At 40.4% G+C, this 25,061-nt stretch overlaps 2 protein-coding genes across 4 annotated transcripts in view; one reads left to right on the top strand and one right to left on the bottom strand.

Annotated features, from left to right (window-relative positions):
- The window catches only part of VSNL1 (visinin like 1), a 111,787-nt gene extending 106,821 nt beyond the window's left edge, over positions 1 to 4,966 (top strand). For both annotated transcript variants that reach the window (XM_079970175.1, XM_079970174.1), the window contains exons 3-4: positions 2,713 to 2,928; positions 3,933 to 4,966. In XM_079970175.1, coding sequence (XP_079826301.1) covers positions 2,713 to 2,928; positions 3,933 to 4,130 — 414 coding nt within the window. In that variant the 3' untranslated portion in view covers positions 4,131 to 4,966. The remainder of the gene's footprint in view (positions 1 to 2,712; positions 2,929 to 3,932) is intronic.
- A 2,645-nt stretch (positions 4,967 to 7,611) lies between these two features.
- SMC6 (structural maintenance of chromosomes 6) overlaps positions 7,612 to 25,061 on the bottom strand; it is a 34,756-nt gene continuing 17,306 nt past the window's right edge. For both annotated transcript variants that reach the window (XM_079969730.1, XM_079969729.1), the window contains exons 15-27: positions 22,816 to 23,017; positions 22,134 to 22,248; positions 20,781 to 20,941; positions 20,552 to 20,687; positions 19,703 to 19,783; positions 18,171 to 18,341; positions 17,195 to 17,332; positions 15,959 to 16,104; positions 15,374 to 15,499; positions 14,969 to 15,074; positions 11,562 to 11,714; positions 10,843 to 10,940; positions 7,612 to 9,275 (exon numbers count right to left, since the gene is read on the bottom strand). In XM_079969730.1, coding sequence (XP_079825856.1) covers positions 9,164 to 9,275; positions 10,843 to 10,940; positions 11,562 to 11,714; positions 14,969 to 15,074; positions 15,374 to 15,499; positions 15,959 to 16,104; positions 17,195 to 17,332; positions 18,171 to 18,341; positions 19,703 to 19,783; positions 20,552 to 20,687; positions 20,781 to 20,941; positions 22,134 to 22,248; positions 22,816 to 23,017 — 1,745 coding nt within the window. In that variant the 3' untranslated portion in view covers positions 7,612 to 9,163. The remainder of the gene's footprint in view (positions 9,276 to 10,842; positions 10,941 to 11,561; positions 11,715 to 14,968; positions 15,075 to 15,373; positions 15,500 to 15,958; positions 16,105 to 17,194; positions 17,333 to 18,170; positions 18,342 to 19,702; positions 19,784 to 20,551; positions 20,688 to 20,780; positions 20,942 to 22,133; positions 22,249 to 22,815; positions 23,018 to 25,061) is intronic.

The raw sequence follows: 25,061 nt of genomic DNA, 5'->3' as shown, positions 1-25,061 counted from the left end.
CATGAATATAAACTGTTAAACCACTCTTGAGAACTGTAGGAAAATAGGGGTTGCCTTAAAAAAAAGGGGCCCGGGTGGCGCTGCGGGTTAAACCACAGAGCCTAGGATATGCCGATCAGAAGGTCAGCTGTTCGAATCCCCGCAGCGGGGTGAGCTCCTGTTGCTCAGTCCCTGCTCCTGCCAAACTAGCAGTTCGAAAGCATATCAAAGTGCAAGTAGAAGCAGCTTAGTCATGCTGGCCACATGACCCGGAAGCTGTACGCTGGCTCCCTCGGCCAATAAAGCGAGATGAGCGCCGCAACCCCAGAGTCGGTCACGACTGGACCTAATGGTCAGGGGTCCCTTTACCTTTTTAACTTTCACTACTGTTAACCAACCACAGTTCCCAGAATTTTTTGAGGGAAGCCATGGCTGATACCGCTTTAAATGTGTACAGCAGATGGGATCCCAGGGAGGTGCACGGTTGAAACTCGGACTCCCGAGTCCTACCCCAATGCTCTAACCACTACCCCACACTGTCACCGACACACAGGAAGAATTGCACATATTTTTAACAGCTCCCATCGCTACATTAGAGTTAGTTACAAAATGAGTTGCCCTCTTTTTCCTGCCCCCCTCCCCAATAGGAGAATGAGCTAATTATATCCCCCCTGGGATGGACCTACAGTGCATGCACATTCACTCTGCAATGCAGGAGTAACTAGTTCTAGGTAAACCTACGCATTAACTGTAATGCACCGTGCGCTACTTTGGTGACAATTTTTTTTAATGGTCTTAGTCCTGGCATCCCTGTCTGCTTCTCCTCATCCCATCACAACGAATTATGGTGTACAAGAGAACGTCTTAATACAGGGCATCAAAATAAAGCTGGCATTTGGGGCCACGACTGACTGAATCAAAAGTTTTGCTTCTGCCAGCTTGCCTCCATCTTATCCCCCGTTTTGTCTCTTGGTCTGCCATCTTCTCTAACTGCCTAGCTGACAAGGGTTGGCAATCAAGGACAGGGAAAGGTCAAAGTCACCTTTTCACTCTCTCCCGCCTGTCTGGTCTTTTGGCTCACTTTTTATCCTGAGTTCCTCCTCCGTCTTGTTCCAGCTTGGATTCAGCCTTGGCTCGCTGCTACTCAAACACACAATCTCCCTCCCTTTTAGAATAGCCTTTTATTTGCTCTATTAATAAAGCACCCTTTTCTGGCAACGCATTGATCTCTGCTGCGTTTTCCCTCCCAAGGAACTCTGCAAGGACGATCCACTGTCCAAACCAAAGATCCTAACGCTACCCACACTCTGCTAATTTATAAATCTTTCTAGGTTTTAGGCCGGCTCTGCTGGATTGTCTTTTCAGCAGAAACAGAGCCAGAAAGGCCACAGGGCAAGGTGGTTTTCCTAAGCAGCAGGTCTAACTTCCTTCTGTCAGTCTTGTTCCTGAAGGGTTTACTTCCTGAACAGAAATAGGTTTCAGAAATGCATAGTCACATGCCATGAGCAAGCATTGTTGCGTAGTACAGTCATACGTCAGGTTGCAAACGCTGCGGATTGCGCATTTTCGTGTTGCGGACCGCGCTGAACCAGAAGTACTGGAACAGGTTTTTGGCACTCGTGCATGCACAGAAGCGCTAAATTGCGCTTTGCGCATGTGCAGAAGCAACAAATCGGGTCACGCGTGTGAGCAAACATAGCACTGTGGGTTGTGACCGTGCCTTCTGTATGGATCACGTTTGCAACCTGAAGTATGACTGTATGAATTTTTTAAATGTATGAATTTTAAAAATATGCTGGAGTGGGTGCGTGAAAGGAGAAGAGACAGCAACCGCAAGGAAATTGAAACTACTCCCTTTCCCCTCATAATTATAATTTCCATCATGGCAAAGTGCATCCTTCTTAGAAACATTGGGCACCTGTAAGGTGTTTGCTATAAATGAAAATCACAAATATGGGAGTGGCTTTCATTTTCAAGTAATTAAAAGATGTGTAAAGAGGAAGGAGTTGGTCCTATCAGCCTGGTGTGCATGTCACGATGGCCAAACCATGCCTTTGTGCAGATGTGTTAGGATCCTGTGCTCCTCTCCCAGTCCTGCTGTGCTACGAAGGCTAAGCAATATCTTGATTGCTCCAGGTCGTCATAATATAAAGGAATGGACAAAATGAGACCGGACAGGCAGAAATGGCAAAGGAGAATAAATATAACTTTCTGTTCTCCCTTTGGATAGCCAATATGTAGGCACCCATGAAATTCAATGCTACAGAAGGTCAGACAGACACACTTTGTCTTCATTTCATAAATGGACAATTTCATGGTTATTAGAATTCATAAGTAAGGCCAAAAGGAAAGGAAAAAAGAGAAATGCAGCCCTGATGAAAGGTTATAAGTCTCATGCTTCTTGGCATAAGATGACAGCAGCTGGAAATAGCTAATTCTGTTTGATTTATAATATTATAAATTCTGCAGGCACTTTATAGAATTAGAGCCAAGATGTCATCTTCAAAGGGACCCAAGGCTACAGACTCAGAAATAGTTTCACGGAAGTCAGCTGAGTTACAATGGTGTCCAATGGGCAAGAGAGTAAAGCACTGAAAAAACCAAATATTCCAGAAGGGCTAGGGGTGCTTAAGGCCTGGCTCTTACCATGCATTTTATACTACAATACACAAAGGTAATAACACAGAGGTTTACACTGCCTCCTAATACTTTCATTTGTGTTTAATTTTGCAGTTTTTCCCTTACGGAGATGCTTCAAAGTTTGCCCAACATGCCTTTAGAACCTTTGATAAGAATGGCGATGGAACCATTGATTTCAGAGAATTTATCTGCGCACTATCTATCACATCAAGGGGCAGTTTTGAACAGAAGCTAAACTGGGCCTTCAATATGTACGACTTAGATGGAGACGGAAAAATCACAAGAGTGGAGATGCTTGAAATTATAGAGGTGAGATTTTACACGCATCATCATAGAATTGTAGAGCTGGAAGGGACCTCAAGGATCATCTAGACCAACCCCTTGCAATGCAGGACTGTGCAGTTGTCCCATACCGGGGATTGAACCTGCAACCTTGCCATTATCAGCTCTAAGCAACTGACCTATTCAGGCTGAATGAACACTGAAAGCCTGTTTCCAGCATTCTGTCACATGTGACTAAGAAACAGCTTTTAAAAAAGAAAACCGTCCTGTGATTAGTTTTATAGTTATGATTATAATGTCAATTCCCTTGGGGCCTTTGTGGGTAAACTGTCAATCCTAAGCATATGTACTCCAAAGCAGAGTAGACATTCAATTTAGTGACCTTCCTTCTAGTTGATGAGTAGAGTTGTAGCCTAAATAAATTTAACACAGGGTTAAGAAGATAAGAGAAGGTCTGACCCCCAGTAACTGGCAACGCCAAATGCAGTCACTGAGCGGACTTCTTAATTTTGTCCTATATACCTGACATCATTAAGTCCCATGAGAAATAGAAAAATGCTTCTGCATTAACTGCAAAACTTGCTCTCTGTTCCTGGCCCTCTCTGGCAGATGCATCCCCAGTACTCTCACTGTAGCCTTCCCATTTCCAAAAGCCAAATGTTGAGCACCCCCTAGACATTATCTCTAGTGGTTTGTGAACTTCGCTGCAGAATAGCTGATGCTCGTGCAAGATTCTCACTAGCTTATGAACACTATGTAGCAAACATGCAAATACTCGTTGGTATAGCAGTTCAGCCTCACATAATGCATTTCATGTTTCCTGCTTAACTCTCTAGTTGAAATCCTTTAAATTTAAAAGTGCAAGACTGCGCAATTACAATTTAAGTTGCAATGCTATACATCCATTTATTTGTAAATAAGTGCCACTGAACTCAACAGGACTTGCCTCTGAGTGGACTCTGTGTTTCAAAGGCCAGGCTAATCGTGCTAGACCTTATGAACTTTTCTTTCTCTTTCTCTCTCTCCTCAAGGCCATTTATAAAATGGTGGGCACTGTGATAATGATGAAAATGAACGAAGATGGCCTCACACCGGAGCAAAGAGTGGATAAGATTTTCAGCAAGATGGATAAGAACCATGATGACCAGATCACACTGGATGAATTCAAAGAAGCTGCAAAGAGCGACCCTTCCATTGTATTACTCCTGCAGTGTGACATTCAGAAATGAGCTCATGTAAAAATGCTTTCATGGACTGCACAGAAATTTAAATGTTCCATTCAGTTTGCAGCTATTTCCACACATACACACACACACAAACAAAACAAACAAAAAAATTGCTTGGACTACCTATCAATGGACTTGCTTCTTGTGTTTGAAACACTTGTGTGCATGAGAATGTCAATTGCTACAGAATTTTAAAAGTATATATTATAAGAAAAAAAATGCCACAATGTGATGTGTGCAATGTCATTTCATGAGTCTTATTCCTCCGATGCCTGTGCAGCACTTCCATGCTGCAATGAACTATATACTATTTATTGTTCATGTTTTACTGATGCTAGTTATATGTCTCCTAAACTGGGTAATGTTAGTGACACTGAAAACCCCATGGTAGTGTAAACTGTTCATTAGCAAACATGACACCCTTCTGCTGTATGTAGTGGACAGACAGAGGGAAGCTCCTCAGTTCTTGAGTCTGGTCCAGACATGTGCTCGTACTGTCAGTGAATATTAATGTATTCATTTGCATGACTTTTAGGTTTGCCTTAATTCTTACCTCATTTGCATCCTTTCAACCAGACAAAAAAAGAGAGAGCTATGTCAGAAGAATGAAGTATATGATGAAACCTTCTAAAAAAGCTAACCCTGCTAAAAAGTGTTCCCTAAATTGAAAGTTAACATATAAATATATATAATATAAATATATAAAAACACATTTAAAATACTGTTTTACTGGAAGTTTGAAAAAGTTTTGTTGGGAGTGTATTAATTTCTGCTTGAAGTTTTCATAAGCTTCCAAAGAGGTTGAAATCAATGTCCCGAAATAAATTTATAACATTTGACTTCTCCTTTGTTTTCTTTTACATGAATAACTTGTCTTTCTTGGGCGGAGAGCATCATTGCGGCTTTCTGTGATTTATAGACTAGTCCACAAAGAAGTCTGTAGAACATTTGGATTTTGAGGCATTTGGGGCCCACGCAAGAAAGCAGACGTATGGCTGCAAGCTTCAGCATTTATGTTCCAATAAAATCACTGTTACTTCCAAGGTGTATGAGGAACTTTAACAGCCCTGTGCATTTCTGCTGAGAAATCAATCCAGTAAGATTTACTCCCAGGAAAATGCTATAGGATTGCAACCTAGATAACTTAGATAAAGCGCAAGCAGCTGAACTGTGGACCAGGTAAGGACTCACACACACACACAAAAATCATTTAAGTTTTTGTATGATTCTGCAACATCAGAAAAATGTATCTGAGAAACCCATGGCGGAACACTCCTAACCAAAGCTTTCATCGTGGATGCTTTGATATTTTGTGATTTACTTCTTAGGGCAAGAAAGACCCAAAATTTCAATAGAGATCACTAACACAGTTTAATTTCACAATGAAGCGAATGGGAGATTCACCATTGCTAGCACAGGCAGCCCAATTCCAGCCCTCTTACCCAGACGCAGCCACCACACTAGGATTTTGACCCAAACAAGAATCTCTTATATTAGCCATTTTTTGTTTTAAAAGCTAGTACAGTGTAGTTAAAGGGTTCTGGACAAGAACCTGGAAGACTAGGGTTCACATCCTCAGTCATAAAGCTTATTAGGACCTATCTCGCAGAGCTGTTAGGATAAAAAAAAATGGGATGGGGGAGAGATGCACGCAAAGAACAATGTATGCCTCCTTAAGTTCTTTGAAGGATAGGTGGAATATACATGCAATAATCAAACCCCACATTCAAGGTCACAGGGAACTAACTTATCATTAATTTGGCCAATGTGAGACAGCTAGCTTCAGACAGCCAACACAATCTAACAACTGAAATCTTCCTCACCGGTTACTGTCAGATGGGTACATTTTATCATTTGTGGTGGTCTTGTAAGAAAGTCAAAGACTTCTGGGAAATGATTTATGATGAGCTGAGGCCGGGGAGTTAAAGGTAACTTTTACCAAAGAACCAGAAGCCTTTCTATTAGGAATAATAGAGCAGGAGACTGAAAGACCACAAAAAAACTGTTTATGTATGCAAGCAATGGCTGCCAGAATGCTTTTTGCACAGATGGAAAGAAGGAACTGTCCCAACCAAGGAAGAACGGCCAATAAAGTTAACGGACTATGCAGAACTGGCAAAATTAATGGGAAGACTAAGGAATCAAGAAGAAAAAATTTTCAACAAAGAATGGGGGAAATTTGTGGACTGTATCAAAGACTATCATAAACAACTAAACACACTGGCAGCATTAATCTAAAAACAAGCAATTAAAAGGTTAATTTAAAAGTAGAGAGTAATTAAGTAGAAGTGGGAGATGCAGTTTTGGAAATGATTTTATATGAAACCACAGCAAGGGAGTCGAATTGAGTATGTACTGATTTACATGTGATTATTGATAAACTGAAAACTGGAAAATAAAATTTACCAGTTACTGTCAGATGAGATGTCAGGTGGGTAGACAGAAGAAGCTACAATTACCTTCTCTCCCGGCTGCAGATTTAAAGCTGTAAAAAGGAATCTGAGTTACAACCGGGCAATTTTAGGAAAGGGATCCTCATGCCCACCCCAAATCCATTCCAGTAAGTGATTGAACAAAGTACAACTATTATGAAGTAAAACATTTTATCACTTGTCTGCAATTCTTTCCAGAGTGTGTACCTGTCAAAATTGCCCTAAATAAAAGCAGTGTGCAGGAACTATGCCATGCACTTAATATTATCAACAAATGCCTTCAAATTGCTACCAATGGAACAAATCCTTCTGAATTAAAATAGACCACGCTTCCAGAGTTTCAAGCAGGGTTCACAATGGCTGCCAGCAGCAGATAATTTAAAGATGTGGCCTGCGGCAGTAGATAATTTAAATCCTTAAAATGCCATGGGAATAAATTCAACGCCATGATGAATAAAAGTCAGAATAATCAGCAAACGAACACAACCTTCAATAGACTCAGACGTTTGCTATTACAACAAATGCCACTTGCCCATACTGTCTTGGTGAAAATACTGCCAACCTTCATGCATTTGGAGCCTTATCCTGGCAGAAAGGAACAGAAATCAGGTTGAGGAAGATTCTGCCGAAAGCAGCAAAGGGGGACTTTTGCTGCTTTATTGTGGAAATTAGCAGGAGCATGTGTCAATAAAGCAAGTTTTCTGGAAAACTCAAAAGTGGAGCACCAGGGAGGAAAGTTTTTGATTAAACAGCTGGTTCATATGAAGTAACAGTTATCTCTGAGCCACAAAAACATCAAAGGGCTTAGGAGAGAGACTGGATTTTAAGTTGACAGATTGTACAAAGCCCCTAACACATTCAAGTTCCCATGCAGCTAGAGTCTCAGCGCTTCACCACAACCTATTTTTGAAGTGTCATCACAGCCTTTAGCAACATGTTCAGCCATCACCACCCTCTCACATCACCCAGCAGAAACATTGCCACCATCACATTACCCAACAAAAACAGCAGCCCTCCATATGCTGTTGGAATACAACTCCCATCACCAGTCCTGATTTGTTTAGTTATTTATTTCATAAAATTTATATACCACTCGACTGACTTTTGCTTTTTTTACAAAGCGGTTTACAAAAAGCTTTCATTTAGCTGTGACAGCCGATATCCATGTGGTCAGAGTTGCACTTTATTCCAGATATGGCTACACCATGGATTTATACAAAAGCATTATACTGGCAGTTTTGTCCTATTCCTTTCTTAATCCCCAGCATAAAATTTGTGCTTTAGGTCAGCTTGGAGCTTCTGGCAGTCTGCTTGGATTCTTAGCATCCTGAATAATTGGTTGCTTTCCGCAAACTGTGCCACACTGCTGCTCACTTGCTTCAAGATTATTTGTGACTAAATTAAATGCCATAACATCACTCAGAGGACAGATGAGCTTTCATGATTTAGATATTCTTCTATCAATCAGTCTTAAACACAGCTAAATTTTATAATACTCAGCTGACTACCCATCGAGATCTGGTGATCTGCTTGCCCCCATTTCTTCTCCCAGAATCTGTTAAACATATCATGTTGTCAATTTGAGACTTTTAAGATATACAATCCTCCTCAAAACTGGTTTTTAAGCTAAAAATCCTGTTTTTATAAGTAGTGCAAAACTTTTGTGGGGGTAGGGCAGAGAACACCAGATTATAAATTTCATCAAGGATAGAAGTGAGAAGATCAGCTTTCCTTAAAGCAAAAAAAGAATTTGATAGCATCAAGACGCTATCTTTTTTTCAGTAATGAAAATTTTAGACATGGGTGAAATATTCATAAAATGTATTGTTTTATGAAGCCCCCAATATGCTGCAAAATTTGATGGTTAAGGCAACTGAACTAGAAATTGGACAAAACATTCAGTTCTTCTGTGTTCAAGAAGCTGTCTAATCCAAAAGTTGCCAAGCCAACCTCTCTGGACATTTTGAATTTTGAGAGTGCTGGGGGCATCAATCACAAATTATCTGCTATTTGGGGGGAGGGGCATGTTTCACAGTGCAACACAAAATTACAGAGGCAGCGACCCCCTGACCACCTTATGCTTATCATGTCCTGCTGGTCCCAATTGTGTTTAAAATCAGTATTGTGGGATCTCCACAACACAGACGGTGCTGTCTAATAGCAACAGGAAACACTCCTTAGTGCCAGAAAAAATATACAAGGCGTTCACACCGCACTCGCTCTCAAACTTTTATTTTGTAAAAAAGAGAAAAAATAATAGTACCATGGCTGTCGTTCCCCAAGTAATCTATTTCTATTCTAACAAAAAGTGACTGCAATGCGGAGGAGCCACATGTACATGAGATGGCATGTATATTGCAGCATTTCCATCGCCAAAATGCTTTTTGATGCTCCCATGTATAAACTCTAGTTTTGATGCTGAGCGCTGCAAGCTGCAGTAAGAACAAAAGGCACAAGTTCACAAATGCATCTTACAGGCATAATTAAAGGTGCGAGTCTCATTGATTTTAGCAGGGCATGAGCACATGTTGAACTGAGATCTTAAATTCCTACAAATGTAACATAAAGCAAGCTGATAAAGAGCAATGGACATGATTAAGGCACTCATTCTTCATCCTCATCTTCATCACCTCTATGACGGAAAGTCAGTTTGTTCTGTCCCCTCTCGGGGTCTTGCATTCGAAGGATTCGAATGAGACGACTCGTGGGCAAGGTGCTAAATACAAAACATAAGGGCAAGTTAATAGCAGCGAACTCAAGCATGATTCTTTCACTTGTATCATGGAAATTCTTAGTTTTGAATATGCCATTTAATGAAGACAAACATTTGTGAGAAATACTTTAGATAGAGGGAGCGCTTGGTAATCTGGTGTTCCTCTATATGGGCAGCATTTGAAAATGCAACAAATTCTAACAGGCAGGCCAAACAAGTAGATCGTGACCTACTGGTAGATCACTGGCTCCCCCCAAAGAAGCTCAACAAGCTTGGCACTCCTAAAAAAAAGTCAACATTTTTGCCCTGCACCCCAAAAAAGGGTCTTTTCTCCTTCCTAAAAAAATTAGACCTGAACCCCCCAAAAGGGGGTAGATCACTGCCAGTCTTTAACTCCATGTGTGCAGTCTCTAGGGAGGTGGCCACCCAGAAGAGCCAGCTGATTTTGTAACCCAAAAAGGGATTGCCAGTCCCATGGAATGGAGAGTTCCTAACAGTGGGAGAGCAGACAGAGGCAGCTCAGCTGAGCATACGCTGATTGCAATATGATGTCTTATCCACCGAAGAAGCAGAAATTTGCTCTGGTTAGGGCCCTTGATGGTATTTGTTTCAGACGAATTTATCCAGTGGATCTTAAGTGGTCCACCCCAATCCACCATCCACCATTAAGGAGAAACGAATACCAATGTTTCTCTTTCCAGAGAGTTTAGCATCTACACTGGTTTACTGCAGAAGCCTTAGATATCCCAATTAGGTGATTTCCTGTGATCTCGCAATCAGGCTGGATAATAGTTTTTGGCTCCCTCCCAGACTTAATGGTGGGGAGAAAAGGATCCTCATTAATTCCTGCAGCCTCTGATGCAATGGCCTTGTTTGGGAGAAGAAATTCAGAAACTGGGGCTTGAGTACTAGCTAGCTTCTGATGAGCATCCTAGAAACCCAGTCTTTACTACTGCTGCTAAGCAAGTTACATTTTGGAAGAGGAGGAAGACAGAGGAGAGTATGGTTTCCTGTTTAGGGGAAAGAGTCCAGACCAGCTCCAAACAGAAGTTGCAGCCAGGTGTCAGCAGCTCAACCAACAGACAATCTGCCATATTCTCTGAACTCTCAAAGCTGCTGGGTATTTCTCTTTAAAACTTACACAGCTGATGGAAGCTTCAGGGAAAGGAGAATGTTGCAATTCACCGCCACTTTTTAATTTATATATGCATCTGATTTTATGCCTCACTTTTCTATAGTCTTGTCTTTTGGCTTCCGTTTATTTTCTGATTAAAGCTATTTCCATCATAGAAGTTTCTAAAGTATCAATGTAGCTGTTTTCTATCTTTTCATTTAAGTTTTAGTATTCCTGTTGACAACACAGCTCATTCAATAAGCCTTTGAGATGCAAATTTAAATGAACCAGAAATGTGTATTTGATTTTGTTGAAGTAGCAAGGAGGAAAAATGGGTCGGGATGGGGAGGACGGAAGACTTATTAAAAATCCAAACAGTAAATATAAAAATGACTGCCACTGACATTCTAAAAACTCAAGAACCTTAATGGATACTGAATATGAAAAGCAGATCACCTCATATTCTGTGGGGTGAGCAAAACAAACTGCCGGTAACGTTGAGAATCTGCCATCTTAAGCATCATATCCATTGCAATTCGCCTGTTAACCATGTCCTAAAAACAAAAATTGCAATGTATCAATATATTTTAATACATAAATTTTATTCAAATTTAATAATACAATGTTGTCTCTTAAACCAGGGTCCAGACAGTAAAATCATGATGGTTTAGAAACCAATTCCAATTTCACAGATAAATTAATTTAAAGTGTTGGGTACCTTGGTTCAAAGAACCACTCAGCCATGAAGCAAACTAGATCGCCGTGGACAAGTCACTGTCACAACTTAATCTATCCCCAGTGTTTCTGTGAGACTAATATGCAATAATGAAGAAACCTGCCGTCCTTAAAATAGCTTCTTGGAATTACTCCCCATTTCAAATTGCATCAGGGCTATACAGTCTTTTCCTCTGATAGATCTCTCAAAGAGAGCAACGTGAACATTTAATGGTTTTATTTTTCAATTTATGCTTAAAACGCTCAGTTTAAGGGGGGGTTGCAAAAAGAATTAGATATAATATACTGAACTATTAAGGGAATATTATGCACCTAAAATCACAAGAAAAAGAAACGCAATATATTCTCTTTCATGTTCCTAATAAAAACTGATAACTGATTAACAGCTATGGAGCATCTGTCTAATGAGTATCTGAATAAGTAAACTCAGCCAACTGTACCATAAAGACATCAAATTCATCCAAGCATCTGAAAGGAGATTCAGCAATAGACCAAAGAGAAAGGATGAAACACACTGTTGAAAAGGAACGTTCACCTCCAGATAAAGATTTCATGTCATCTAAAGCAGCCTTGTTTCCCTCCCCAGGCTGGACCTTCAAATAAATAAAGAGAGAAAAGTATAACTGAAAAAGAAAGTTAACTAAAGAAAAAAGAGTTCCCTAATATTAGTGTATACTTACGCTAAGTAAAAAAACAACAATACACTTTACCATGAAGGTTCTGTTTGTGAAAAAGATGGCATTCTGCAATGGGCGACTTCCTCCCATCCATTTTTGGATTCAGAACTTCTAGAAGCTTCTTCTAAAAAGGAAGTCAGCAAGCTGGCTGGGGGAAAGCTGACTACTGGGGAAAGTTGTGTCAGCTGGAAACTCATGAGCAAAGGGTTGAAGAGCGAGTTAACTGAGTTATCGAGAGCTTTCTAAGCAGTACACTATGCAAATCTAGCAGGGCTTTAAGCTCCAACCCTGTTTTATGGAAAGAATAAATTCATCTGTTGAGGTATTGGAATCTTTCTCAAGCGGTAAAGGTAAAGGGAGCCCTGACCATTAGGTCCAGTCGTGGCCGACTCTAGGGTTGCGGCGCTCATCTCGCTTTATTGGCCGAGGGAGCCGGCGTACAGCTTCCAGGTCATGTTGCCAGCATGACTAAGCCGCTTGGCAAACCAAAGCAACGCACTGAAACACTGTTTACCTTCCCGCTGGAGTGGTACCTATTTATCTACTTGCACTTTGACGTGCTTTCGAACTGCTAGGTTGGCAGGAGCCAGAGCCGAGCAATGGGAGCTCACCCCGTCGTGGGGATTCAAACTGCTGACCTTCTGATCGGCAAGTCCTAGGCTCTGTGGTTTAACCTACAGTGCCACCCACGTCCCATTCTCAAGAGGTAGGGAAGGCTAAAGTCTGCAAGTACACCAGGAACACAGGGATTTTTCCTACATTTTATCGTTCTTGGTGGATGCCTCCAGTCACATCCTTCTTCACCACCCATTTATTCTGGACAGGAACTCTCAGTGGTGCAGTATGTTATGGGGCACTGAGGTTTATCTCTTCCTGTCAATACTTAGCAGCAATATGAAGAAGAAAACTTGACAGGATCGAGAGGTCTGCTGGTGTGGAATATGCATGCATCAATGTTTAGTGACTAGGGCTCGGCAACACCTGGTTTTCAACTTTGTGATATGTTACCAGCCAAACAGCAAGATATATATAAAATTAGATCTTCCTCTCTACAGCAAGTGTGAGAATCTCCAGATGTTGCTACAACTCTCATAATCCCTGGCTATTGGCCATGCTTACTGGGGCTAATGATATCTGAAGAAGTGTGCATGCACATGAAAGCTCATACCAATAACTAACTTAGTTGGTCTCAAGGTGCTACTGGAAGGAATTTTTTAATTTTATTTTTTTTATTTTGTTTCGACTACGGAAGACCAACACAGCTACCTACTTGTAACTGGGGCTAATGAGTTATGGTTCAGCAACAGCTGGAGGGCCAAAGATTCCCCAGACCTGCTGTACGGCATCAGAAAATTACCTTAATTTACACAGAAAAGATTTCCAGAAAAAGTGAATCACTGATCACAACCTATCTCACAGAAGCCTCCCCCACTGTGAAAAAACTACTAATAGCCAGCAATACCAAATCAATCTGAAGCAAGAAGTTCAATTAAGGAATTTGAGTAAACAGAGTATTCAGACCTAATTTCAGCACAGCTTAAAACGAAAAGACTCTTCATGAAACAAACATGCAGTAGTTGCAGTAACTAAACAAGCTAGTAATAGGCCAATACTGTTACAAGTCCACAAAAATAAACAAGTTTTCATTTACAATGCTTCATAAATTGCATCCAAACTTGTAGCGCTGGGCAACCACAGAAAAATGATGCTGTGCTAAGGATTAAGCAACACTGAAATACAAACATGCTAAGAAAGTGAAATACATGCCATTTTCAGCCTCTCTTCTGTAAAATTAATTCAGTATAGCCAGTCTTTCATTGAATTATGAGGACACCTTGAGGTTATAACTGTCACAACTATTTTCCCTGTCAAGTGTCACCACTGTATTTATCTATAAATACACCATGATCAATTCAAGCTAGATTCAGCTGAAGAATGGTCTGCATGACAGACTAATGGAAATCATTAGGTAAAAAATGTTAATGACGATAAAATAATGCACAAGCCACTGCCTTTAAAATATGTTTAAGCTTGGCAGAAGAGTGGCAGCAGAGCAGCTTATTTTAGCCTTGTTGATTTTGATCAGACTAAGCTAACCAATATAAAACACTTAAAATATAAATAGTATATACCATCCATACATTTGAGAAATGTGCCTGAAAAGAACTAACATCTTTCCTCCCTGTAATATTTCTGAGGTGGAACTATGCTACAGTGCCCAAGATAACTTTACAAGGAATTTCCATTAGCTTTGTGTGGAACCAGAGATATATGCATGTTAAACTATAGAGAGCAGGCATAGGCAAACTCAGCCCTCCAAATGTTTTCGGACTACAATTCCCATCATCCTTGACCACTGGTCCTGTTAGCTTGGGATGATGGGAAATGTAGTCCCAAACATCTGGCGGGCCAGAGTTTGCCTATGCCTTGCAGGGCAAGGAGGCTGAGCTCCCAAGTAAAATAACTCAAACAGTAACAGATATGTAGATAGAAAGCTAGCTTAGATATGGAGGCTATCCAGTGTATGCGCAGAATGTCACATGTCATGACCAGGGCTTTTTTCCATCTAGAACTCAGTTCTGGCACCTCTCAGGTGGGCGCCATTGCCATTGTAAGAGAACAAGGGAGGTGCACATGGTGAGTTCCAGCACCCCTTTTTCTAGAAAAATAGCACTGTATATGACTATATTTTTAGATAACTGCTGAGAAATTTTCTGTTGAGTGAACTGAGCAAACTCAAATTTAAAAGTAGGGAAATAGACAAAAGACGACATATGGAGTCCTGTTGTAAATGGATGAGGGCAAAAATATAGAAAATGTTTGACCTTTGGACACAGAATTCTGTGAATTAAGGGCTCCAATGCAAATAGGTCCGTGATTCTTCTAAATTTCTGCCTTTCGGGTTATGTAATTATTAAGTCACTTCCCCTACTCTTCCCCGCTTTTAGGTTTTCCCCCTTTTAAGATCTGTGATCCAAAAACAACTGTATTATTTTAAACAGTATTTTGTAAAAACTGGGATTAAAGGGTCAACCTTCCTCCCCTAAACCAAGAAAATGGTTTCGAAATATTGGCTGGTAAGTAACTTATATGAGACGCTGATGAGATAAGCCTTTGACCAACTATCAAATAGCACACAGCAATTAATAAGGAAATGCAAAATGACTTACAGTAATTGAAAGCTTTTCATTCTTGTGGTCAAACTCAATTTTTCCAGAGTACGATCGCTGACTTAACAAGCAGTTGAAGTAGTATTTGCATCGCACTGTAAGGAACCTTTAGATTGAAGAAATGAAAAAAATAAAGATATAATATATATAGAGAGAGATGTATATAACCAAGCATGCTCCTGAATCCAGCATTGTCACTAAAAACCCAGGGATAAACTGCTTTCTTTGAGCTCTGGCTGGCTCACCAGTTGCAACCATTCCTGAACCACAGGTGATGTTCAAGTACCAAGAGGAAAACTGTAATTTGGGATTCTAGTTTTGCTACTTTGGTTCTTTTCAACATCTATTAACACTGTTTCTCCCCACCCCCACAGTATGTCAGTAAATGTATAACATCACACCAACCTTCTAAACTTCAGGTATCTTTTATATCTCTCAACCATCACCTCGTCCAACAGTTTAATAAATTTCTTCAAATTCTTGACTTCACTCTCTGCAGTCTGGTATTTTTCTTTTGCTTCCTGAAGCTCTCTGCAGGTCAATAAAATGTGTCCAAAATAAGGATCAATTAGTTGAAAACTGTGGCTTGGATGCTAAGTTAAATTAAGAAAATTCACAAGAAAAATCTCTAACCTCTTCCTTCCCCATGTGGCAGGCACTTATGTCCCACCAAACTTTTCTAGGGGAGGCTGTGAGGGTCTCTTCTGAGCAATGTGGCATGGGATGCAAGGGGCCTGCTAGAAAGGGGGAACTTGCCTCAAATTGGGCAGAGGCCTGCCCAGTTTCTCTCATAATGGAGGAATCTGTGCACACCAATAACATTGTTGGTAGATTCACAACAGAAAAAAGTCATCAGAAAAAGTGCTATTACTGTCAGAAAATTGGTTAGGCGTTTGCTTGCATGGCTCTAAAACGGGATTAAGTCTTAAGGAAAGAGCAGGAAGCATATCCCACCTCAAAAAGAACAGCCAAAGGAACCATTACATTTACCTGATTATTTCTTCTCTATCTCCAGTACGATTTCTTTCTGAATTGATCTTTTCTTTTAAGCTGTTTATTTCTGTATCAAGACTCTTATATGTTCTATTTACTTCTATTCGCTCAGGATGGATTTCTGAAGCCTTTGCAATCATTTCCTAAAGTGTTAAAATGCAACAACAACAAAAAGAGATTTAAACTCTGTGTATTTTGCTTAGAAGCAGGGTTAATAAAATCCCCCTCCATTTTAATATGACAAGCAAATGGGGCTTTTTTCTTCCACTTCTTTTTTTAAACAATGTGATCTCTCTAGTATAATAGGAAATGATACCCAACATTTTACATAATGTTTTGCAGTGTTCAAAATGCTTTGCATGCTGTGTATCAGTAATCAATGTAACCTTGTAGAGAATATCCCAGAATCATCCCCAAAGGATGGGGGAACCTTCCCTTTCTTGAGGGCCACATTAGCTTTCAGAAAACAACAAACTTGGCCTCCTCCCCCTAAAAAAAGCCCAACAACTTTGGTGTCCCCCCTCTAATGACAATGGATAGATCACTGCTAGTTTTTTTATATACTGGGAGTAGATTGCAGTCCCTTGGGAGTTGGACATGCCTGGTGTATAAAGTATTATATGTCACCACTGAGACCAGAATCATCTTCTCTCTTTCTCTCTTCCTTTCTGACACAGCAATCAAGCTAATCTCCCAACCCCCCTAGATTCTGTTGTCACCAGTGCAGGCTGAAGAAAGCCCTCAAAAAGTCTTTAGCCCCAGAGACTGCAGTGGAGAAAAGGACAGGGCTGTTTCAACACAAAGGCTTCAGAGCCTCTGTGACAGCAATAATCAGCAGACCAATACTCCATTTCATAGCACACCTAACTGAAAAACAACTAGCTCCCGCAGTCAGCAACTCCATACCGCCAGTGCAAAACACTGCCTAGCAACTGACTGACCACATCTCTACTTGCATCAGTGGGGACCGAAGGCCAACGCTGAAGCACTAAGGGAGCCACAAACCTAACATTTGAAAGGGAAAATGCATAGAGAGCATGCAGGAAATGTATTCTGCAAAACACATCCCGTGTGCCATGTTTCATTAGCCTATTCTAATTAAAATTAGCTCCACAGAAATATAGAGGTGAGTAAATGAAAGGGTGCGTAAGAGAATGTAACAAACATCTTCAACATTTATTTCACTAGCAAAAAAGAAGGAAAGGTTTCAATCAGATTAAACTAAATACACACCATTAATTCTTTCTCTTTTGTAGCTAGATCATTTTTATGAGTTTTTATAGTTCCTAAATGGGATTTTTCTTTTTCCTCATAATGCCGCAAGTGGCTTTTACTTCGTTCCAGTTCTTCATCCACCTCATGCAGTCCATCCTGTTAACAAATCAACATGAAATGTAAACTAGTTTTAGTAAGATGAAAGTGGCGTACAAAGTGTTAATTTATCAACTTCAGTTTAAGACAGCATACTTGCGTACCTAATATGGCAAAGTATAGTGAAACTGGATAACATAGAAACAAAACTATATTATCGTACTTGTAGCTAATTATGATTGAAGGATAATTATTATTATCAGTTAAGAACAATTGTTTTCATACATAAAGTCAAAATAAATCAGATGATACCAGTCTGGTATAAACTCAGTTTAGTGCGTAGCAAGCTTTTAAATTACACAGGAGTCAGAAAGAAAATGTTATATGTGGTGCATTTTATGGTGTTAAAGCTGTAAAATGTTTAGATTTGATAAGAAATGTTTTTTATATATATTTTTTGTGGGGTATTTTTACAGCTTCACAACTTCTAGAAATGCCATCTCTTTAATCTCAATTGAAAAATGTAGCCATGTTTTTCTATTCACTTTTTGTTAAAATTCCTTGAGTCTGATGCCATGCACCTGTCACACGTCGTATCCAACAGTGTTACTCAAGCTGATGGCAATTGTGTACCTGATATGGAATGAGGAAAGAAGCAATTTTCACTGACACCGCCTCCCTCTGTAGTCCCGTGCTGCCCCCCAAATCTCAGCCCAATGGAGATTTAGAGGGGTTGCACAGCAGTGGGGGAGGGGGAGAGGAAATGCTGAAAATTGCTTCCTTTCGCATTCTGCTGAAGGAACCCCTACTATTGGACTGAGCAACACCACTTGATGTAACCCAGTGTCTGCGGATTCTCCACAGGATTTTAAAAATGAATATAATAGTGGTTTTTTACCCGGACTGGGCCAGCTTCTTCTTCTACTCGATGGATTTTGTTTCTAATCGTTTCAAATTTTTGTTCTGCCTCTTTTAGAATACATTTCGCATCTTCCATTTTCTTTTTCTGCTGATGCATGTGCTCTTCCACAGTTTCCATCTTCCTCTTGTTATCTTGAGCTTCTTCTTCCTGTTAGACATATTTCCAGGTTACGGTTAAGCTAATTTCAATTACTAATAATTATAAATCATTTTGTATTTTAAAACATTCAAAGCAAAACCCTGAGAGTAAGATTATAAAGCAGCGAAACAGTATAAAAAATACATTACAAGAAATTTGAGCAATACAGTATCTATTTAGGCAGTAGTACAAACAAAGGTCATAGAATGCCTGTGTGAACTAATACGTTTTTAGCATGTGACCGGGGGGGGGGGGGTTATTGATGCATGCCAGATGCATGAGGGGAGACTATTTCACACATGGTATTTGCTATCACTGTAAAAGCTCTCTCCCAGGTGGCTGTAAGATGCATTTCTGATGGCTGTGAGAACCTCACCTGGCAATGTTGGTAAGTAGACATTTGTATATGAGAGAAGGAGCTCTCTCAGGTAAGTTGGTCCTAAATTGCTTTACAGTTTAACAACCAAACCTCAAATCTTGACACTGCGTTCTGCCTTAGTTGTTGCTTCTGAACCACCATAATAATGGAGCACTCTGAGGTAATCCAGTCTAAGGGTTACTAATGCACAGTTCCCTATGACCAAGATACCCCCTGTCCAGGAATGATGATAGCTAGGAAGCCAGCAGAAGTTGGAGAAAGACACTCCACTACAGCTACCTGAGCATCCAGTTACAACAATGGATACAGGAGCACCTTCTGACAAGTATCTGTTACCTTCATGAGGAGCACAATCCTATGCAGGAGAGGCTTTTCACCAGTTTCCCTGATCTAAGAATCACTTACCTACAGGGACTCTGCCTTACTAGGATTTAGCATCAGTTTATTGGCCCTCATGCAGCCCACCTCTGCATCCAGCCATGCTGGTCCAAGATCATAATTGATTTAGATGTTATAGAGAAGCAGAGATGGGCAGCATTAACATACCGATGACACCATGCCCCAAATAGAAGAGGGAGGAGATGAGTCCCTGTTAAGAAACTGAGACTCCTGTTCATTAAGTGAGGAGTTCCTCAAAAGAAAAAGCTCACTCTTCTCCTGCCCATGTGTCTGCACTGGCTCGAAAATGGGAGCTTTTAACTATGCATAGGATTATACTACTAGAGTTTTAAACACTAGTAGGTTTATTGTGGCACAAGCTTGTGCTACAACAAAGCTGTTAGTCTTTAAGCTACCCAGCACCCCTCTTTGGTTGCATTATAAACACTTTAAATTAACCCATTTCTTGCTCATCTTAAAAAAAAAAGAAATAAGTTGAATCCTTAGAATTCTTATTGATCAGTACAACAAAAAATGCTCTCTGCCACTAGCGCAAACACCTCTTTGATATAGAAATAAGTACTTAGAAAGGTAGAAAGTGAGCAATTCTTACTAATGTAGAGATGATGACTGACTGCTGTTCCTCCACGTTCTCAAGCTCCATAATTTTTAGCTTTAATTTATTCACTTTTATCTGCAATGACAATAAAAATAAAAGGTATGGGGGGGGGGAATCACACTGGATTTAATACAGACATTTAAGCTGCAACCCAATATACCCTTACTCCAGAGCTTGCCATCCCAGGACCCACAAAGCCCATCAATGGTACCCCCTGGCAGAAGCCCCCCCCCCATTCTGAACTTCCATTGTTTTTAAAAAATGTTAAGTCTCTAGTCCCTCCAAGAAAAAGTTATGAAGCAAAATGTGCAGGTAACCTCTAGAAAGCATTATACCGGCTCTGCACTGCACAGCAGTTCCAGCAGTTGGAAGGGCCCACCCGCTTCTACTTTAACTAGCTGAAATCCAATCTGATTTCACTCGCTACCCCCAAGTAAACGACTTCGCAAACACGAGCAGAAAAGCAATTTAACAGCTACAAAATATTTAAGAGGCATAGATAACTCATGCCGAAGGTGAGCACTTGTAAAATTTTGTAGAGCACCCAGCGGATGTTTGCTGAACCCAAGGGTTCTTTTGAACTCTGAAGACACAGCCCTAAATACTGTTTAAAAGCCCATTGCCAATTAAAATTTACAAAAGCATTTGTTTTCCCTATACTGGTGTGCCACGCAATGCTAGGTATTTCGCAACAGCAGACACTTTTGAAACAATGAATGCCATGAAATTAGGAAAAACAAGGATTACTCATATTCTAAAAAGCTCCTGCATGTCAACATCAAACACTAACAACAATTAAGAATAATTATCCAATATGGGAGCTTCTTCCTACGTATCTCTTACTTTTAATCGTTCTTGGTCCTGACGATGAGTTTTAAGGAAATGTTCATTTTCTCTTATAGAATTCTCAGTAGAACGTATACGTTGTTGAATTACTGACAGATGGGTTTTTTTGTTTCCAACTTCTTTCTCCAAGTGACTTAAAGAAACAAAGTATTGTTAACAAATGTACACAGAAATTCTAAAACAACAGAGCACAAGAATTGAAAGCTGGTAAGTAACTGATGCTCACCTTATGTCTGCCTCCACATCTTTGCTGAGGATGCGGGGCCTTTCATATTCACAAGAATAATACTGTCTTGAGAACACCTGATCACCATCACGAGTGAAAGCTTCTCTACAATTTTTCGGAAGATTGTTTTGATGCATAATTCTACGAGCTTCCTCATTACTCTAGGGGGGAAAACATGGATAACAAAAACTTTCTCCTCTGAGATTGGAGTATTCAGAGCTGAGTAAAAAGGAGCTTGATGTCTCAACTTTTAAATATACTAATTAATTAATGTGACCATTAAGCTACTTCCTGTCAGTCACAAAGCAACTGTCCTTTAAAATATCCAGTGGGCAACCATAACACACACTGGAGTGCTGTCTTGTCTGCATGCATCTTTAGGGGATGTGACATATTTCCCAGCAGAATTTTCCCTCTCTCAGAATCATGGATATTTCTTCCCTACAGAGAGAGAACAGTGGGGCTACTACAGTCTACCTGCCTTAAATAAAATCAGCTGCCAATCTCTCTTGAAACTGTAGACAGAAACCAATGAGCTTTTCCCACGCACTGCAAGAATCTCACATCTTGTTAAACTCCACTCTCTCTAACATAACCAGCAAGTCAATTTGAGAAACACCTGGCATTTAAAATTATTTCTGTTACATGTGCTATAGAAATAGCATGCAGTGAATGGTGTAAGTGAGTGGTTTTCAACAAGTGTGCCGTGGCACCCTTGGGTGCCGTGAATGATGGTCAGGGGTGCTGCAGGCAACACTGGCCTCTATCCCTCTTTCCTTTCCTCCCTCCTCTGATGTCCTCTCATGTCTCTGCCTCCCAATGGCTTCCACAACTGTTTGTTGCAGCAGCCCTAGCTACAAACTCTGCAGGTGAATGGTGCCTCTGGGGCTGGTCAGGGGGTGCTGGTTGCCGGAGCTGAGGTGGCCTCAGAGTAAGCAAGCAAGCCAGGGAGTCCAGCCCTTGCTGTTGGGATTGGACAGAAAGTCCTAGGTCCCTGTGGGGCAGTGTAAGGAGTTACCTCTCTTTGGGCCAGGGGGGCAGCTCAGAGATCAGGGGTGGCAGAAGTGGCAGTGGCTGCCCAGAGGACTCCCAAGGAGACAGTTGAGGGAACACTCCACAAGGGAGGGTGTTTGAGAAAGCGTGAGAGACTGCCGGCTCTGCAGGCAAGGGGTGACATAACTGGGCTCCTGAGCCCCACAAGGGCGCCACAGAAAGAATGTAGTTGGTCAAGGGAGCTGTGGACTCAAAAAGGTTGAAAATCTTTGGTCCAAGGTAATACAGAATTATCTGAACTGTTATAGAAACATCAAGTAAGGCTTTCTATGCACTAGAGGTATGAGAATTAAATCTTACTTTGATTAACAGGACTGTTTCTACACGCCGCATGTCAATTAAGCAATTGGCTATTACTGCATTATCGATGTCTAACGCAGCCAAGACTGACGGGAATTCAGGATGAACAACTTCCCTATTACAAAAAAAACCAAAACAACAACCCAGTAGCATTTGTATCTTATTTTATGTCACTTCACTTGCAGTCTTACAAAAGATGGCATATAGAGCATTTCAGTTACATTTTCAGAAGCATAAATGTATTGACCATATTTGGAAAATCTATCTAAAATGATGTGTGTGTCGTCGCCCCCCCCCCCCCAAAAATGATGTGTGTGTCGTTCCATTTGCAAAGGGGTCTTTAAATCAGTGCAGAACTCTGGAAACCTTTGCTGATTCCTCCTGTTTTGTGCAGCCCCTCACACCACCTCCCATGCCACAGGGTGGAAAAGGGTGGGGGGAGGAACCAACAAAAATGGCTTCTCTGCCTTTCAAAGAACTGGGAAATGAAACCATTTGTATACTATCTGAAAGAAGGTCTCTTGTCCCATAATATTTGTTAGAACTAAGGGTGACAATAACAAATATCTAAGTTACCATTAAGTCAATAGTTCTACCCTCAACAGTAATGCAGCATAACTATAAACCCTTAATGAAAATTCAAAATTCCAGTTTACACAGACCGAGTGTCAGATACACTTACCTTTCGCTTACATCATAAAGCTTATTTTGGAAAGAACAAACAACGATTTGAGGACGAGAAGCAGGTTCACAGAATCTGGACATTAACATCTGTAAAGTTCGTTCGTCTTTATGATTATCACAGCAAAATCCCCACATCAAGCCTTTTAAACATGCCTCAATAGCCAGCGCAAAATCAGGATCTTTCAGATGAATAAAAGCACCTGAATGCAAGAAGAAAGTCTCAGCATTGTATGTAATGTCAACATTAAACCATCTGAACGCCGCAGCCTGAAGTTCTTGCCCCCTCTTCTGTGAAAATGCCATAGTAATATAAAAGGTAGCTTGGAGGTAACTCCATTTTCAGAAGTTCACCACTAGACATCAAATCAATTTAAATGCTCATTAATGGGGGGTTTAGTAGCAACTGCAGGAGTTTTGGAGCTCCACGTCCAAAACTAATAGCAGCTTATGTGGGGAGGGGGAATCAGGGAGGGAGGGGGAGAGAGATTGAATGTGCATATGCAATGGCTGTTTAAAATGTAATGAATGTGTGGTTTACATACCTGCAAGCAATTAATGTCAAATTTAGTTTGGGCCTGTGATTATGTTTCTACCATGCAGGGGATTTAAATCCTTTGAAACCAACAGTAGAGACAATGCTTATCTTGGCCTATGAATGGCACAGTTTAATTTTTGATTTTTTTTTAAAAAAATACCTCAAAACTTCAATACACTTTCCAAATATTCTTTTTCCCTTATCCTTGCTTTTTCCATTTTTTATTCAGTGTAAAGTTCTTGCCTTTCTATAGAACGCAACGAATATAAAAAAAGGTTTGAACTTTTATTCTAAAAGCAACTTCCCAGAAGATTATTCCACTAAAATGGATGCAAATCCTTGCTTTTTCCATTTTTTATTCAGTGTAAAGTTCTTGCCCTTCTATAGAACGCAACGAATATAAAAAAAGGTTTGAACTTTTATTCTAAAAGCAACTTCCCAGAAGATTATTCCACTAAAATGGATGCAAATCCACAAGCTATAACCTCCTGGCAAGGCTGAAACCACTTTACAATGAAGCAAAGGTGGCCAGCCACTCCTAAGAAGGCAAGTGCGGCCCTGTTATATAAGATGAAAGGCCTACCTAGTACAAATGGAGCTATACCAAAATTTCGTAGCTGGTGTGGAGCCTGCTCGCCATTAAATTTCGGCATAACCCCTATCTACTGCGCTCCGTCCTACTTAACATCGCTTATGGCCGCGTCTCACCGATATGCCTTCATTAGAGCTAGGTTCAATGTCTTTCCAACAAACGTGCTGAGACATAGATTCACTAAGGGCCAAGTCCCTTCAATGTGTGCTTGTGAAATGAAAACATCTGAATCTCTACATCATGTTATGTTTATCTGCCCTTTGTACAGTTCAGCCCGTGCTAGTATACTAAACTCCATAATCCAGCCTATGGCTGACAAACCAGTAGACCTACAGCTTGCCTGGGTTCTTCAAGATGTGGATCCTTATATTACCCTACAGGTTGCTAAATTCCTAACAGCCGTCCTCTCGTACAAGAGACGGAATGGAATGTTAGATGATTATTGATAGCTATAAGAATTTTCTATAACGACATCAGATATTGATTTTAGTGTAGTGCAAAAAATAATAATAATAATTTTAATCTTAATCTTAAACTTTTCTTATGAATGGCCAATATTTGTCCTTGTGAGTTGTGAACTGTGTTATACTATTTGTGGCTTGTACGAGTCCGCTGTTTTATTTGATTTGTTTTGTTGTGTTGCATTTCATGATGGGCGTAAAGCCGAATAAACATTTTGATTTACCTAGTACAAAATCTTTTTTTCACACAGTGGCCCAAAACAAAACAAGAGTAAGTATTCCCAATACTGAAGCACGCAAAAAACCCACAACAAAGTCATGGTAGTCTGTTTTTAAAATGCAAGTCCTCAATATATGCACGCTACTTGGTGGTCAGTATACTACATACAGACCAACTATGGACTATAATAATTAATAATAATAATTTATTTGTACCCCACCCATCTGGCTGGGTTTCCCCACCCACTCTGGACGGCTTCCATAGAAACCAAAAATACACTAAAATATCACAGATTAAAAACTTCCCTGAACAGGGCTGCCTTAAGATGTCTTCTGAATGTCAGGTAGTTATTTATCGCTTTGACATCTGATGGGATGTACTACTTGTACATTAACTTGCAGATTAACTGCAATGTGTAAAACTGGGGATGGGGACT

The sequence above is a fragment of the Podarcis cretensis genome (genome assembly GCF_951804945.1).
Source record: "Podarcis cretensis genome assembly, chromosome: 3".
Lineage (NCBI taxonomy): Eukaryota > Metazoa > Chordata > Lepidosauria > Squamata > Lacertidae > Podarcis > Podarcis cretensis.
Note: the sequence above shows the minus strand (reverse complement) of the source record. Positions and strands in the feature narration are given on the sequence as shown.